We start from the raw sequence: 18082 nt of genomic DNA, 5'->3' as shown, positions 1-18082 counted from the left end.
TGAGACTGTGCTCCTCTGGCTCCGGGGGGATCCTGTGGGCTTTCACCTCAGAAAGAGGCAAACCTGACAAGCCCCAGCATGACGCCAGCCCCCAGGGCCTACTGCTCCAGGGGAAGGTGAAGGCACAAAGTGGCCTGCCTCCAGATGGAGATGGGGGTGCACCCGTCACCCGGCCAGGGAGGAGCCTCTCAGAACCTACTCGGTTTGTGAAATTTTCTGGAAAGAAAAAATAGAAGGGTTGGGGAATGTCAGCAAAGAGTCAAGTCCTCTACAGCCCCCCAACTTCCCAAGTGCACCAGTGGGTAACAAACACAAAGGAAAAGAAGCTGGCGGAATCTCCGCTGCCCACGCAAGCCGACAGCCCGGTAGGGAAGAGAGAGCTGGCCTGGCCCTCCTCCTCCCCACCGTCTCACACTGGCATCTGGGGTGTGGGACGTGGGCCAGAAAGGTGCTCGACAATCAGACGGTGGGGAGGGTTCTGCCCCTTACTTTGCCGCTAGGTTGCTGCCAGCTTTGAGCGAGTCCCTTCCCCAGGCTTCGTCCTCCTCCCACCCAGAGTGAAGGCCTCCCAGCTCAGATGGCTAAGACTCTCGTGAGATACACAACCAAGGAACCCATGAGCTGTCAGATGGTGCCTTTTCTTACTCCACCAGGAGGGAACGGGGAGGGGTGGTCCAGGCCACAGTGGACTCTCTAGTGGGAAAGGACCTCCTCAGCCTTCAGGAGAGCACCGGAGACTGCGAGCTCAGTTAGATGGAACCTGACTGGAATCAGAAGGATCTGAGTCAAAGCCCCAGGTGCACAGCTTACTAGCCAAGGAACCTCAGAGAAAAGCCATCAAGCTCCTCGTACTTCCCTTCACTCTCCCGTAAAGCAGGGCCACTGAGAATACTACTTCCTGAGTGTGGAGACACTGATTGAAAGCCCTTAGCCTATGGTAAGCGCTGAATATCTGGAAACTGCCATCATTCTAACCTCACTCTTCCTATTGTTACTGCTGCTGCTGCTATGACAACAACGGGGGAGAGGGGGCGGAGTCGGTGTGGGGAGGGTCACAGGCCACTAATGCCTAGGACTCATGACCACGGCACACTTCCTGTCCTCCCACTGGGGGTCAGGCAGATAACCAAGGTCAGTTTACCACATCTGCAAGAAGAAAACCACACGGGTTCCTGACAGTCACGTATCAGCTCTGAGTTACCTCCTCCCAGAGGAACCCCCAGTAAAGAAAGAGGTCTGCTTTTCAGGAGGCTTAATACCTTCCTTACCCATCCTCTCCCTCCCCCTCCACTCGCGCACACAAACACATGCACATGCACGCACACACACACACCCATCCTCTCCCTCCCTCTCCACTCACACACACATGCACACACACACACACACGCATGGACATCCTCTCCCTCCCTCTCCACTCACACACACATGCACACACACACACACACGCATGGACACCCACACACACACCCATCCTCTCCCTCCCCCTCCACTTGTGCACGCGCACACACACCCACACACACACCCATCCTCTCCCTCCCTCTCCACTCACACACACGCACACACACACACACACACACGCATGGACACCCACACACACATCCATCCTCTCCCTCCCTCACCACTCACGCGTGCACACACACACACACACACACACACATGCACAAGCACTCACAGAGCCCGCAGTTTTCCATCGGTACCATGGAGGATTCTAGGACACACTGGGGCAAAGGTTGAGCAGGTGCCAGCTGCCCAGCTGCAGCTGAATACAGGGCTCAGAGAAATCTACACAAAACAAGTTCAAACCGAACAAGCAAGCCAGCCAGCAGCCACACAGCCAGTGGTGATGCAAGAAGACAGTGGGCCCTTCCCAGGCCTGGCCACCAAGTCCCAGGGCTGGTGAGACCAGGACTTGAAACGCTGCCAGAGCTGGGAGAGGGTAGCAATGGTCAATGGCGTTCTAGGCCAGAGCTGTCTGAGCTGCTTGCCATTGCCCACCAAGGGATCCAGGGCCTGCCTTGCACTGGACACCAGCTGAGCCCCATGTCCCAGGAGACACCCAGCAGAGCGCAGACTGGGAATCCACAGGTAGAAAACGCGGCTTGCCTCTGCACTGATGCATGCTGCTTCCTCAACCGGTCACCAGCTCCCTATGCTTTGGTTTCCCCACTTCTACAGCAGAAGCAATCATGAGCTTAGGGTATTAGCTCAGTGTGGCAAACAGATGATTAAGATGCAAGTAGATTATAGGAAGCCAGACAAGAGAAATGAAATGGTTTATAACTGGAAATGAACTCTCATACTCTGGCCTGATAGGCAGCCTCGCTTCTGCCTCTGTTTCATTGATTAACCTTGTGTTGATTTCCTTGCTGTGTCTGTGCCTCAGAGAAGCCATCCCTTTCTCCCCGCCACCCTTTTTCCTTATAGGTGTGGCCAAAATGAAATTAGAAAATTAGAGCTTGAGAATCACCAGACTATCCATTTCTTCTGAATTTCTATCTGCCCTTGTTTACAGGAGACACTCTCTAATGAGCTTGTTAGGCACACAGAAAAAGTAACAGCTCCATCTTTCAAAGCTCCACTCTGAATCACCTCCTTGAATCTTCCAAGCTACCACAGACTGAAATGAACTCTCAAACTCCACGAGCTCTGTGCTCCAAACCATGCATTTGCACCATCCTTATTACTTTGTGTAGTTAGCCATCTTCACCACGCATGGATGCCTGGAACGCTTGCTCAACTAGAGTGCAAGGTTTCTGAGCAAAGATGGCCTCTTCCCTCTCTGCTGTAATTCTCACAGTACCCAGCACACAAATGAGGACCTGTGTGAGGCTCAAAAATATTTTTTGGTTGCTCCCCAAAGTCGTTAGGTGTACTTGAATAAGGCTGGGCATGAAGCTACAGAAGGGAAGGTGGGGAAATAACAGCAGCAGCTCAGTTTCATCAGGTGCTTCTTATCTGCCAAAGATCACACCACTAATGAGCAGAGAGGCCAACTGGAATCCAGGCAGCCTGACTCCAGGCCCTTGCTCTTGCACCATCTTCTACTTCCAAGACCAGATGCATGCCCTTGAGCATTCCACTTTGGGAGCTGAGAAAAACCAACCTGGGAGGGCAGAAAGAAAAGAACGCAGGCAAATAATCTGCAGCAAAAATAGTCCAAGCCAGTAGAATATCTTTAGCCACTACTGAGTAGCCCTTGGCCTGTTTTAGTCTGTCCCCCACATAACGCATCTGGGTAGACCCAAGATGATGTCACCAGCCTGGTGAGAAACAAAAGCATTCTTGCTCTCAGAAGCCCCACTGTAATTTTTTAGGTTGCCATCCAAAAGCTTTTTCTTTATTTTTCAAGGCTTAATAATGCAGAGGAACCATGGGATGTGTTCAGAGACTTTCTCAGTCTGACTTGGAATGGGGCCCTGACCCCACTCCTGCACCAGAACCTTCCAGGAGGGTCCAGCCACACAGCATTCATAGCCTTTTGCTACATCTCCTTTTATCTTGCATGCGTGCTAAGTTGCTTCAGTTGTGCAGGACTCTTCAACCCTATGGATGTAGCCCACCAGGCTCTTCTGTCCATGGCGTTCTCCAAGCAAGAAAAGTGGAGTGGGTTGCCATAGCTTTCTCCAGGGGATCTTCCCAACCCAGGGATTGACCCCACGTGTCCTATGGCTCCTGAACTGCAGGCAAATTCTTAACTGCTGAGCGACCACGGGAAGGCCCCTTTTATCTTTGCAGATGGTGACTACAGCCATGAAATTAAATGACACTTGCTCCTTAGAAAAAAAGCTATGACCAACCTAGAGAGCATATTAAACCTTGGAAAAAAAGCTATGACCAACCTAGAGAGCATATTAAAAAGCAGAGATATTACCTTCCAACAAAGATCCATCTAGCCAAAGCTATGGTTTTTCTAGTAGTCATATATGGATGTGAGAGTTGGACTATAAAGAAAGCTGAGCACCAAAGAATTGATGCTTTTGAACTGTGGTGTTGGGGAACACTCTTGAGAGTCCCTTGGAAGGAGACCCAACCAATCTATCCTAAAGGAAATCAGTACTGAATATTCTTTGGAAGGACTGATGCTGAAGCTGAAGCACCAATACTTTGGCCATCTGATGTGAAGAACTGACTCCTAGGAAAAGACCCTAATGCTGGGAAAGATTGAAGGCGGGAGGAGAAGGGGACAACAGAGGATGAGATGGTTGGATGGCATCATCAACCCAATGGACATGAGTTTGAGTAAACTCTGGGAGTTGGTGATGGACAGGGAAGCCTGGTGTGCTGCAGTCCATGGGGTTGCAAAGAGTTGGACACGACTGAGCAACTGAACTGAACTCCCCTAACCTGCACGCTCTACATCTGTTGGTGCAGCATGAAGGCCCCCACCGCGTGAAGGCAGCCAGATGAAGGAAAAGAGCCAGAGGCCTGGGGCCACCGGCCAAACCCACCCAAGTCCCAGAGCCCAGGAGGCTCATGCTGATTCCTACACAACCCAGGACGGGTTGTGCTGGAACACCCCAGTCCGGGAGAATGAAAAAGATTAAAGTACTAAGACCCCAGACCTCTAAGTTAGATAGGGTATTTAACAGTGTCGCACAGACAGGTTGTGGGTGGCCAAGCTTCTGGGTTATCAGTCAGTTCATTTCAGTCACTGAGTCGTGTCCAACTCTTTGACCCCATGGACTGCAGCACGCCAGGCTTCCTTGTCCATCACCAACTCCCAGAGTTCACTCAAACTCATGTCCATTGAGTTGGTGATGCCATCCAACCATCCCACCCTCTGTCATCCCCTTCTCCTCCTGCCTTCAATCCTTCCCAGCATCAGCTTCTTTTCCAATGAGTCAGTTCTTCCCATCAGGTGGCCAAAGTATTAGAGTTTCAGCTTTAGCATCAGTCCTTCCAATGAATATTCAGAACTGATTTCCTTTGGATGGACTGGCTGGATCTCCTTGCAGTCCAAGGGACTCTCAAGAGTCTTTTCCAACACCAGAGTTCAAAAGCATCAGTTATTCCGGGTGATAGGGAATTCATTTTTTAGCCCAGGCCTAACTGGATGTCCTTATTCTTATCAGAGGGGCAGCATATGCTGACCATGCACAACCAGAGACAGAAAACAGAGCTGTCAGAAACAGAAACCCCTAGGGACATTCAGAGAGAAAGAAAAGCCAAAATATGAAATGGAGATTTAGCAGAGAAAATATTGAAGCAACACAATGCATAAACACTCTGTACTTAAAAGTAAACACTGAACAATTCATAAACAAAGTTTAAGAGAGGTCTGGATGTTATAATACTGGCTTTGAAACAGGAAAGCAGTATCTCAGCACAGAATTTCATGGAATGCATGAGAGGAAAAAATCAGTCAAACTGCAACAGAGCAAGAGGGTAAATGTGGAGCAGATATAAGAGAGAGTCAGTCATTTCTCAGTGAGGAGCATTAGAAGTTCATAGCCAAGCCACAACGTGGGATCCCTGCGGCACACGTACAGTCATCCTGAGTTTCCTACCCAGATATACAGGACAGGAAACTCCCATCCTACAGTCAAGTTTTTTTTTTTTTGGTCCTCTAAGTATGGATTCCATTAGTCTCAGCTAACACCTGATAAGGTCTTTAATTAAAGAACTCTTCCAACTCCAAGTAAAGACAGATAAGCACCTGGACGAGGTAGGTCCCTGCATAACTGGTCAGACCACGAAGACAGCCCTCCTCTGTTTCACTCAACAGCTTAGCCAGGATAGCTCCTGCCAGGGGGTGTCCCTGAAATAATGGCAGCATTACTGAGGTTAGAGAAGCAGACAGGGGAACTACAGACATCGGGTCTCCTCTCCATGCTGAGTCTACCAGAGAAGACCCCCCAACACACCACAGGGTGGGAGCTCGGGCGCCAGGTGATGAAAATCGTCTGCTGATGTTACACTTGTGGATGAAGGAGGCTCCCAGGAGTGTCCCCTTGCAGGGCCCCGTTTTCTTATAGCAGAGCACCAGCATGCAAGGCAAGCCTAGACGGGCAAAACAGACAAGAGCTGGGCTCAGAGGCTCCATCCAGCAGAGAGGGGACCACAGGGGCAGATGGTGATTCTTGCATGGGGAAGGGGCCATAGCTTCCACCCGAGTCCTGATGAAGCCTCCGAGCAGTGGTGTTACAGTATCATGTTGGTCAAGACTCAGAAGGCTCTCGGGCCATCAGACCCTAACATTTCCTAACAGAAGACCGGAGCTTCTGTGTTCCCAGACTTTTATCTCACTCTTCAATACAAGTGACTCTCAGACACGGTAACTTCTCAAACAAGGGACCATCAGCACATATTGGAATTCAGAGCTGTCCAGTGGGTAATGAGCCAGGAGTAGGAGACTTTGGGATCAGATTCAATCCCAGCTTTGCCACTTAGAGCTATCTTACTTCGGGCCCATTCTGAGCCCCTATCCTTCCAAGTGATGGGTATAAATATCCAGTCCAAGGCTGTGATGGATCAGTGAGTTGACAGAAGCCACGCATCTAGCACAGTCCTTGGCACAGGGTCGATGTCCAGTCAACCCTGCCTCCCTTAGCCCCTGGCTGTCCTTTGGACAGAGGCACACACGGTGGGACCAAGGAGGGTCTTCCGACAAGGGCTGGAAGCCCAGCACCTACAGCTCAGCCAGCCGCTGCTTAAATGGATCCTTACACAAACACAACCGCTTAAATGCACAACAGCATTTATAAAGTGCCTTCTCCTATATAGTTCTTAAACAGTCCCATTAGGTAGGCGTTATTATCCCCATTTCACAGCTGGGAAATTTAAAGCTAAAGAAGGTTAAATAAGCGGTTCTAGTCCCTTCAGGTCCATAACCCAGTGCCCTTCCTGCCACCCGATACTAGAATAATCATCTATTTACTGTCTACTTCTTGTAAGTCTGCTCTGGGCCTGAATGCAGGGCTGGAGGCCCACTGGGACTGGCTCCAGGAGCAGCGCCAGCCTGCCCTATGCCGGCCACAGGCTTCTATGCCTCACGGCTGGCGGTGCGCCGCTGGGAGCAGAGGTCAGCATGATACAGCCAGCCGAGCTGACCACCATGTGCTGACTGAGGACCGCTGTGGGCAAGGCTGGTGGGTAAGACATTCTGCATCCTCAAGGCACTGCTCATCTCTTGAGCTAAGAAAGGAACAGCCAGGTGAAAAGTAGATCCGAGGAGGAGAAAACCCATCCAGAGAGCCAGTGGTTCTCAGCCTGGGTTGTACATTAGAATCAACAAGGGGCTTCCCTGGTGGCTCAGTGTAAAGAATCCACCTGCCAGGGCAGGGGACACGGATTGGATGTCTGGTCTGAGAAGCTCCCTCATGCCTCAGAGCAGCGGAGCTCACGTGCCTGTGCTCTAGAGCTGGGGAACCGCAACTGCACCCATGCGCCACAACCGCCGAAGCCCGTGTGCCTAGAGTCTGTGCCCTGCACGAGAGAGGCCACCACAGCGAGAAGACCACACGCTGCAAAAAGGGGAGACCCCCGCGGCCCCAACTAGAGAAACGCCCGTGCACAGCGAAGACCCAGCACAGGCAAAAATAAATCAGTAAATAAAGTTACAGATCACCAAGAGGAAACCGAAACACTCCTATGCTGAGGTTCAACTCTTAGAGACTGTGATTTAATCGGCATCAAGTGGGTCCCAGCATCAGCACATCTGAACATCTCTCCAGGTGAAGCTAACTCATTGCCAGGTTGACAACACACTTGCAGGGTGCCGCCAGTCGGTGCGGTTTACTGACGAGTAGTACCAGCCCTACTCCGGAGCTTGTCAGAAATGCAGACGCTCAGGCCCAGTCCAAACCCACTGATTCTACTCCACACTTTAACAAGATCCCCGGGGACTCACGGGCGCGTGGAGGACAGGCAAGGGCAGGCTCCGTCCTAGGAGTCAATCAGAGAAGGCCCTCCCAGCCCTGCTGAGAGATACAGCCCACCTGCTCCCCACCACGCAGGGCACACCCCTGAGAGGAGAGCTGGGGAGACCGCAGGGAGCCGCCTCACTCAGCTCTGCACCTCCTGTCCCCGCAGAGTCACACCTGAGCCTGCATGATGCTGCTCCACGGACCAGAGCCGCCGGAGCCCCAGCAAGCCCCTCTGCGAGCAGGAGGGAATCTGAGAGCAGGACCCTGCCACCGTTTCAGTGACAAGAAGAAAAAGGAGTTTCTTCCCCTTGCATCTCCCTCCCCCCATCGGCGCGTCTCCACCACAGAAGAGGCAAGCTCAGGACAGCAGCGCCTCAGCCCAGCCTCAGAGAGACAGTGGGCAGCCCGACACACCATAAAGGCAGCTCTGTCTCTGCAGGCACGGGGTGGCTGGTACCGGCTAAGCCTCGCGAAGGAGGGAATCCTCAAGAGAAGGCCAGAGACACACACACAGGGCAGCCCTGCCAGTGCCCCGCGCCCCTCCCCCAGCTCTGCATCCCCGCAGCCCGGCAGTCTTTGTTTCCATCAGTGTGTTTGTGTGTGTAATTTTTCTCACGTGCTGGCCTTTGCTCTCCTGTTAGACTGAGATCAACCCTCCCTGGCTCCTCCTTTGTCACTGCCCAGAATACCAAGTACAGAGACTTAGGCCCAGCAGGGGTTTGAGAAATATTATTTGTATTCATGCGCACGCATTTCCTAGGAGTCAATCCCATAGCTGCAGGCTAACAAAGAGCTACTCACAAACAGGCATTTATTAAGGATTATTATCAGAAAACTGAGATTCTATGTAAGAAAACTAGAAAGCATGGCTTCAAAAAGCACACACTCTGGTTTAGGAAACTAGACTTTTACACAGAAAGCCTAAGACGGAGACGCAAAGAAATCAAACATATTTAGAATAAGCTTACACAGACCTCTGTGCACAGACTCATAACAACACAAAGGAAATTTTCTATTCCAGTTTTCTGACAGTTTGTTATTACTTGCTTATTGATTGGCATTTTGAAGCATTTTCCCCTCTGGTATTTCTACCACTGACCACATCCACTACACCAGGTAAACAAGATGAAATGACGCCTACAGTCAGAAAGGAAGATGAACGAAGACCAGGAACTTCTCTCTGTTGGATGCCCTCAAACATCTGACGTAACAGTACAAAATCTGTACCCCATCCCACCACAGAGTCAAGTGTCCAGAGCCATACACACTGAGCTCCTGACCCATTCGAGGCTCCAGAAAGTCTCGGATCAGGTCCCTGGGACTAGAGCCAGAATCCAAGGAGCCTTCTCCCTGCCCTTGAAAGGAAAACCGCAGTGCATCACGAATGGTTGTTCTCATTGTGATAAAAGAGGGCAAAACTCACAGCCATGCACAGACCTTCAGTTCAGATTCAGCATGAGGTTTTCTCCAGCAGTGGGTCAAACTCCTCCCCATTCAAACGTCCATTTTTGCTCTAAGTCAAACAGATTCGGGCATGAGAGACAAATACGCAAAGGTAAATGGCAAACTGCAAAGATTCTGACACTAGAGCTGTGCAGGATATTTAAATTAAATTAAAATTTCAGTTCTCAGTCACATTAGCCACGTTTCAAGTGCTCAACAGCTATGTGTGGCCAGTGGTTACCACGCTGGAAAACGCAGATACAGAATAGTCCCACCATCACAGAAGGCTCTATTGGACAGCACAAATATTGAACATCTAGATTTTCATTTAAAGAAATGAGTAGGGTCTTCTGGGGACTTCTGTTGTTCTATCCAGGTGTGCTGGAGAGGTTTTAGATACATTTCAGAATGTTGGGTAGAAAGAGTACCTTTTCATAATGAAAGAGGCAATGTGCTGAATGTGCTGGGAGTCTCATGTAAACACAAACACTCTAAGGCAAAATTTGCAAGGCTACAAACTGGGTCATTTTAACACGCATATGTGCACACACATGGTCTCTCCTTCTTAAAAGGGCCATTACTAGTTCTCCTAACCCAAACTTTTGCTTTCATCACAAAGATTGTGAAGTCAAATGCTGCAAACCAATTTGGTGCCCAAAAACCCACATGCTACCTAGTCCTAGCCAGAACTGTTTTCCAGATCCCTCTTGGATGGTTCTAAGCATTCCCTGGCTTTACCTTTTAACATGGCATCACTAGGGAGAAAAATCTTTCAGATGGCAGGTCAGCACCCTGGACAGCAACAAGCTCCCTGCCTGCCAAGGAAGAGTTCCAGTCCTCCCCATTGCCCGAGACACCCTTCAGAAACAACACTCCCCAGACAGCACTGCCTGTGCAGGGATGTCACTCACGTCTCCTAATGCCACAATCTTGTTCAGAACAACAGCAAGCTCAGCTAAGAAGCCTAAATGCTCCTCACCAACTTTAAGACAAAGTCCAACTTCTAGTCAGATTCAGGACTCTCTGGAGTCTGGCCCCAGCTGGCCCCTCCAGCTGTACCTTCCACTGTTCCAGCCTGGCCAAATCAATGCCAGAGGACCACTTCCCTCCTCTAAACCTTTGATTATGCTCCTTTAGCCCATTTCCTTCCTTTATCTCCTACCCATCTCTGGGGACCCAGATCAGCCCCTGCATCTCTTCAAAATCTTCCCAAAGGACTTTAGTCTACATTGGTATCCTCTCTTTTCTGACATACCAAGGCATTTCTAGTTTAGATCATGCTTTAAGGAACTTAATTACATACCCTCTTGTACAATTACTAGGTTCGTATGCAGAGTTTAAAGTTCCCAGTGTCCTGGTACATGGAAGACCTAGCTTTGCCAGCAACTACACATTTTGATCATAAAATAATGATCTTAGATGAAACCATCTCTAACATTCTATGAGTTGAAGATTCTCTCAAAACAAGTTGCCACCCAGAAGTGTGCTATGCTCATAATAGAGGCTTCAAAGACTAACTGCAGATGCAATGAACACCATGTAAAAAAAACACACACACACAAAAAAAACCAAGGCACAGCTCAGAGCTGGCAACAGCTAGACAACCCTGGTTTAGCTTCCAACATGAGTCACAAAGGCTTCATTTCCACTCAGTGCGTGATGACGAACAGAAAGAGATCCTGTTTTTGTCCTTTCCTACGTTACAGCATGGGAAAACCGCCTGTGGCCTCAGAGAACATGTCACCTTCAACATGTGGAAAAATATCGCACAGTGGGTATTGTAACACTGGCATTATAACAATGCTTCTCATACAGACATCCATGGGCAGGCCAACCAATACCTGACCGAAGTGCACTCACCCCACTACTAATTATGCATAAGCCCAGACAGACTATGGAAAATAACAAAAAACATAATTTTGTTGGTGCCCCCAAATAAAATTCTGACTGGTCTTACAAGTCAAGAGGTTCCAAAGGGGAGCGAGAACTGACTTAAAATCTCAGCTCAACATTTTACTTTTTGTCCAAATGATTGTTATATGACCTCCTTGTGTTTAAAATCCTGTTCTCACAGCACCAACTTACAGATCCACATACAACAGGACACAGGGATGGCTCTTTCCCTCATGCACATGGAGAAATTAAGACCCAGAAGAGTTTAATAACTTTTGTATTGCAAATAAAGATCACATTAGAATGAGAATCCAGTTGAAACAATTTCAATAACATAAGCAACATGCACACATAAACATTCATATACTTGTATACACATACATTCAAAGAACTCTTAGTAATATAAAGAGATGAGTTACGAAATTCACCGAGCTTGGAACTGGAAGATTCCACTGAATTCTTGCAAAAAAGTGTTACTGCCAAAGCAAATTGGCCAGCATCAGTAAAGAAGGAACTCTCATCACGGGGAAAAGTCCTTGGAATTGCTCTGCCAGCCATTCACTCTCATCCCAGAAAGTCACAAGATCTGAGAACAAAATTTAGCATCTGGTCAACCGACCCCAGTTGGTCTAAATTGGATCCAGGAAAGTGAGCCCAGCATGAAGGCCACAATCATCCTGTCCTAAGCCCTTCCCCAAGTCGACCATTCTAAGCGCTCAGAGAGGGATAGCAGTGAGACCCCAGGGTAATCAGGTTAGAAAAGTAGACTCTGGCACTCAGGGACCTCTATGACTATGTCTCAGTACAGTGCTCCAAATATGTCCCTCACTACTGAATTACATGCATCCACCACCCAAGCCATGCCATTTATTCATCGTGACTCAAACACCCCTGCATATTCCTGCCATTGAATCTGCAGTCCTCCAGCAGCTCTGATTACCAAGTCTTCAAATCTTGATGTCTCAAGATCCCCCTCAATTATTTCCTCCTGCAAGAGGCTTTTCCAGATTGTCCAAGCCCAATATAATCTCCTGTCAACCTTTTAGAATTTACTGTCTGGAATTAGCAAGTGTTTCTTGTATTTGGAAAAAAAAAAAAAAACTCTCTCTCCCTCTCTCTCTCTCTCTATATATATATATATCTTATCTCCATTACAGTGAAGACAAGGTCTTGTGAGCCTCCATTTTGCTCCAGAAGATGGTGTGGTACCCGCTACCCACATAGCACATGTTCAATAAATGTTTGGTGATGATGGTAAGAATAGTAAGACCTCTCCAAAGGTTCCTGTTACCCAAGGACAGACCTAGATATACAACTATGTCCATAGGACTGCGTGGGGCAGGCAGAAAGAACCCAAAAGGGAACCCACGTGGTGGGCAACAGCTCACACAGCCTTCCTCCAACTCCGCCAACGGCTTCCTCATTCTAGGACTTAGTCAGAAATCCTCCCTTCCTACCCTTGAGCCACTGCTCCCAAGCTGTTTATCTCGTTAACTCTGTTTATTGTGATCCTGGTAAGAGGTTCTGAAGCCCTCCAAGCCCCTCTCTAATTAAATTCATTAGAACAGATTGGGGCTTTCTTTCTGCATCTCAGAAAAATTAACAACATGATTAGCATCATAATGCTGGGGAGATGGGCTGCCAGGGAGGCCTTTCAGGAGGGGCTGGCCCAGTCTGGGAGGGGAAGAGTGAGGGGGAGCAGGTGAAGAAGAAGGCAGATGCTCAGACAGCTGCTTCCCAGAAGGAGGGGAGCTACGGGGTCAGAGGGGATGGGGGAGTCAGCGGAGATGGTGACAGCCTGAGGGGATGACCCAACAGGCCCCAGGCACTCCAACTTTTTCAAGGCATGGCTTTTGGGAGAGGGAAGGCAAGACAAGAAATTAATCCATGACATAAATACCAGAGACACGGGCTTCTGGGACTAGAGACTTTCAGCAATCTCTAGTGTTAGAGAGAGAAACATATTGAGGCTCTGTTAATGATGGCATCACCAACTCGATGGACAGGAGTTTGAGCAAGCTCTGGAGTTCATGATGGACAGGGAGGCCTGGTGTGCTGCAGTCTATGGGGTTGCAAAGAGTCGGACACGACTGAGCAACTGAGCTGAACTGCACTGAATGCTGGGGCTGGAAGTAAAACAAGCCCCTCCTGCTGTTCATGACGATGTCCCTTCGGTAAGGCTCTACTACAGGAAAATGGGGTGAGCAGGCACAGGTAGGCACGTCACTTCTTTCCCAGAGAACCTGATCCCACAGAGTTCTTGCTTATACCCCTGGTGGGTTCCCTCATCTAGAAAATTCTCACCTTCCCTTCCTTACCAAAACTCTACCAACCTTTCAAGGCTCCGCTCCATTTCCACCCCCTGTAAAGAACAGTTAGCATTTGGTATTTACTGCTGGCCAGGGAGGGTGCTGGAGTCTTCTCTGCCTTATCACATGTAATCCCTAACACAGCTCTGCAAAGTTCATATTAATGGTCCCATTCTACAGACTGGGAGACCAAAGCTCCTCAGCCAGTAAGTGAAAGAACCAAGCTTTGACCGAAGGTCTGTCTGAAGCCACAGCTGAGCAGCTTCACAATGCTGTCACCTCCCTGACTCCATAAGCCATACTGAGGCATAGCTCCTTCCTTGGAAACCTCACTGCCCAGGGTCTGAAGACTTAATTATACGATACCACTTTGGTGGCACTTTCGTATTACGCCACTTTCATTTTTCCTGACTTGTCTCAAAACCTAAGCAAAGAGGGTGGATCAAGAGATCTCAAGCTGGCTGGCAAAGTCTGACTAATGCCCCAGGTCAGCAAAGCTGTGAGAAGCACCTCCTCAAGCACCCAGCAAAGTCATTAGCTCCCAGAGCCCTCCCTGAAGCCCCAAGGACCAGGGTGCACACATTTAACATCTGCCCTTGCAGCCTGAGCCCTAGCTGAGCACTAGGAGTAAATGCTCAGAAGTCTGACATGAGGCTGCTCTAGCCAAAGCGGCAGTCGATCCAAACAGGGCGGTGCAGTCATCCCAGGCCCTCCTGCCCGCCAGGACCCCTCGGCCATGCTCCTACAAGGCCAGGAAGCCATCTACCTCTGGTGGAGCATTTCTTGTAGTGAACTTAAATTTGTTTTCATTTCTGTAACTCCAACTCAACTTATATGCCCAACATGTAGCTTAGTTGGGCATTCAACAATATGCCCTAGGATATATTCAAAGGCTCGGGACACACTAATGAAATGAGATAAAGCAGATATGTACCCGGAGGGGGCTTCCTCAGAAAGGTGAGGATGGCTGTCTTTATCCTTGGGCTCCTTCCCAGTTCAGCCATGGATGTTCACGGCAACCTATGCTCAAGAGTGTAGCTTCTACGGATCCCTCTGTCACCATCAACCTCCTCCCTCCTACCTGAATTTCTCCGATGACTCCCACCTGATCGTGACCTCCCAGAACTCCAAGACCCTTCCGCCCATGTGGAGCTCACAATAATTTTACTCACCTTGCTCCTGAGCACGTATCTGTACTCGCTGTCTCTCCATCAGTTAGGAGCTCCCTGAGGGCAGATCCTGGGCCTCTTTCCTCTGGCTCACTCTGACATTCTAAGCATATTTTGACCATCCTTTGCCCCTAAAATACAAGTGCTTAAGAAATGAGAATGGGAGAGTTGAGGAGCCTCAGTCTTGTCCCAGGGTTCCCCCACCAGGCTGAAGCAGCAGCCAGCAGGGTTCAGCTGCACGCAGAACATCACCTCTTGCCCCTCGAGTCAGGGATCTGGTAATATCCTGCACCACCTTCTTCCTCACATTCAACCTCCAAGTCAGCCCTGGGCCCCATTCTGACAACACCAACCCAGCCCTCTTCCCAGCTGCGGCGGAGGGGGCCGATGCCACAGGAGGGAAAGATGTTCCTCATCCCTGGCCCCATGTCCTTACTCAAGCTTATCTGTGTTATTTGTCTGATCACTCGTCTCTCTTTTCCATCACACTGGCAGCTCTGAGAGACCCTGTTTTACTTTCCATCTCTATGATCCCAGCACCTAGCACATTGTAGGATTTAACTAGCATTTGTTGAATGAGTAAGTATGTAACCAGCCTTCAATTCCCCTTACTTCCTTCCCTCCTCTTCTCCCAAGCCAAACAGACTGAAACTGAGCTTCTCTGCCTCTCTCTTTCTAGTTTCCTAGGAAACTCTTTTTCTGAAGACTAAGTGATGACCCTCACACCCCAGCTCTTGGATAATCTTAGAGAAGAGGGGCACCAGGGGAAGGGAACACACTGCAGCAACTGCTAAGTAACAGGAGGCTTGGAACCCTGTCTCTCAGTCACTGCAGAAACAACACCATCTTCTGTGCCTCCACCCCCAGATATCCAAAGCGAGAACCCAACCCCCAAACACCGGCCACCTCCTCAATGTACCCCTGACCGATACAGCCCGACTCCATAAGCCCAGCCTGTCACAGCCCACAGGGAGCTGGCCAGGTCTTGCTCTGGCTCCGCAGGGGGCTGGCTTCCCACTCTGTGTGCCTCAATTTATCCATGCCATAGCCTCTGTGATATCAAACAAGGGATGAGAGGTGAGATTCACTGCACAGAACCAGGAGATATATACACAATTATCAGAATCCCCCACTTAACCTGAGCCCCAAGCAAGCATTTCAACATCAGTAACTTAATCCAATCAGCTCCCAAAGATGGCTCCAGGTGATACCTCCTCCCTGGAGCAGGAAAACCTGGGAGCCCTGGGAATGCTGATGCCAGGGGAAGCTACCACCTCACCCCACTCATGAGGGGAGGGACATGGAAGACCGACAAAGCAGAGGACAGCCAGTCCCCCAGCCTGTGCCTGCCCATTCAGAGACGCTGCTCATGAGCTGAAGGAGTCCACTCTCTATTCTAAAGTGAGGGAGCCTTGTAGAGAAGGGGCAGCATCCACCAGCAATTTGCTCTCAACCTCCAATTTAAGACTTGGGATTTTAGCTGAGGTCCCCAGGGCAGGAATTGGGCTGCCATTGCCTGGTTCGCGGTGCCAAACACAACTTCTGGACTAAGTGTAAGTCAGTCTCTTTCCTCATTTGTGTTATTCATCCTCATTCTATTTGCTCTCTCTCTTTCTTTCTATACTCACGCATGCGCGCACGCACACACACACACACACACACACACACACACCCCTTCAGCTAAATCTAAATGCTAGAGGAAGAAATTACTTCCTCCGAAGTGCCAGTTCTGTCAGGACAAAAAGTAGAATTATTAGATGCAGAGCAGATCCCACTCCCATCTTCTTTAAATCTTCCTGCAATGCAAAGCCACCAAATGCAATCACCCCCAAACCAGGGGGGGAGGGGCAGGCTCCTGTCTGCCTCCTTCCTCTGCTCCTCCAGCTGGCGTGACCAGTCCCCCGGGTCTTTACACATTTTCCCTGGGCTTCTCTTACCTATGGTTCAAGTTCAGTGGGTTGTGAATCTGCCGGTCTCCAGCTCTAGACGAAAACTCCGCTTCCTGCCCACCCAGGTCTCCAAGCCCTGTGGCTGCCCTTGCCGGGGACGTGATTAGGGCCCAGCAAGGGCTCATCCGCGTTCCAAGGGTAGATAACACACACCGGCCCTCGTGCCAGGGAGACAGGCAGGCAGAAAAGGGACATCGTCATCCACTCCTTTGGACGGAGGAAGGAGGGATCTCTGCCCAACACACACACACACACACCACTGCCAAATGCCAAGTAAGGAATGAGGAACAGAACCCAGCTCAAGGCAAGAGGGACTGCCATGGGGACCAGAGTCTAGGTGATTCAGCACTCTGCCCACTCAGCCCAGCCCATGGGCCACACTCATGACAGCTCTCGATGCCAAAGTGCTGACTTGGAGGCTGAGAAAGAATCCTTTCTAAAATCCGAAATTTTCCAGCCCTCCAGAGAGGCTCCTCATCCAGGCCTTTGCATCCCAGGGCTCAGATCAAGACCAGGAAGACGTTGCAAAACCATTTCTTTGGATTCTGCCTCTCCTCCTTACTAGTTTTCCTAAGCTTAACACCTCCTCCCCCCCACCCCCACTCCCATCCCTCTAGGAAACAAACCTGAACAGCTACAGGAAGACAGTGGCTAAAGAGGAATGTAAGAGAGGCCTAATAACACGCAGCATCCTTTGCCCTTCCCCACCCCGGAGCCATGAATAGGATCAAACATGCAGAAAGGGGTATAAGTGGATTCTGCCACAGTGAGTACACAGGGCCTTCAGAGTCCTAGGCCTCCCCAAGCAGAGAAGGAGGGCCCAGCGGCAGGTGAGGGGGCTTGGGACAAGTCTGTGTGGCTACAAACAGCACCAGGAAGGGCATGTGGGGAAGGTGATGGGGGGCTCGTCAGGTAACAGCCAAGAGGGAGAAGACGGCGTTCTGGAGAGGGTGGAGGCGGACACCAGTAGGCAGCTGGGAAGGGGCTAGGCCCCGGTATGCAGAAGGGACGCGGTAGGGACAGAAACTGCGAGGGAGCTGACAGACGCACACGGAGGGACGGGGGCATGAATCGGCGGCCGGAGCAGTAAGGGCAGGAGAGAGGCGGGGGTGCAGGGAAGGGAAAACAGAAGGGAAGGGGTCGCACAAAGTGGGGTGCGGTGGTAAACAGGTCAGTGGAGAGCTCGGGGTGCGGCGGGGACGGAAGGACAGGGGAAGAGACGGAGGGGAGGGAGGGGGCGGGGAGGCGGCCAAAGAGCAAAGGCGTGCGGGGGGCTGGGGCGGGGAGCCGGGTGGGGCAAGGTCCCGGTGTAGACTCGGGGCTCGGGCAGGTGACGACGCGGAGAGAGAGGTCGAGGCGTGGAAGGAGGGGATGGGTTCGGGTGAGAGATGGAGACAGGCAGAGAAGGGCGGGAGCAAGGGGACGGCGCTGGACGGGCCTCCACGAATCCGTTC

General features: G+C 50.4%; 1 protein-coding gene across 1 annotated transcript in view; it reads right to left on the bottom strand.

The window, feature by feature from the left end:
- Positions 1-15626, bottom strand: part of NFASC (neurofascin) — a 196394-nt gene extending 180768 nt beyond the window's left edge. The window contains exon 1 of the mRNA XM_010854162.1: positions 14683-15626. Coding sequence (XP_010852464.1) covers positions 14683-14801 — 119 coding nt within the window. The 5' untranslated portion in view covers positions 14802-15626. The remainder of the gene's footprint in view (positions 1-14682) is intronic.
- Between the last annotated feature and the right edge of the window lie 2456 nt (positions 15627-18082).

The sequence above is a fragment of the Bison bison genome, unplaced genomic scaffold, assembly GCF_000754665.1.
Source record: "Bison bison bison isolate TAMUID 2011002044 unplaced genomic scaffold, Bison_UMD1.0 scf7180017864338, whole genome shotgun sequence".
NCBI lineage: Eukaryota > Metazoa > Chordata > Mammalia > Artiodactyla > Bovidae > Bison > Bison bison.
The sequence above is the reverse complement of the archived record's forward strand: the minus strand, read 5'-3'. Positions and strand labels throughout refer to the sequence as shown.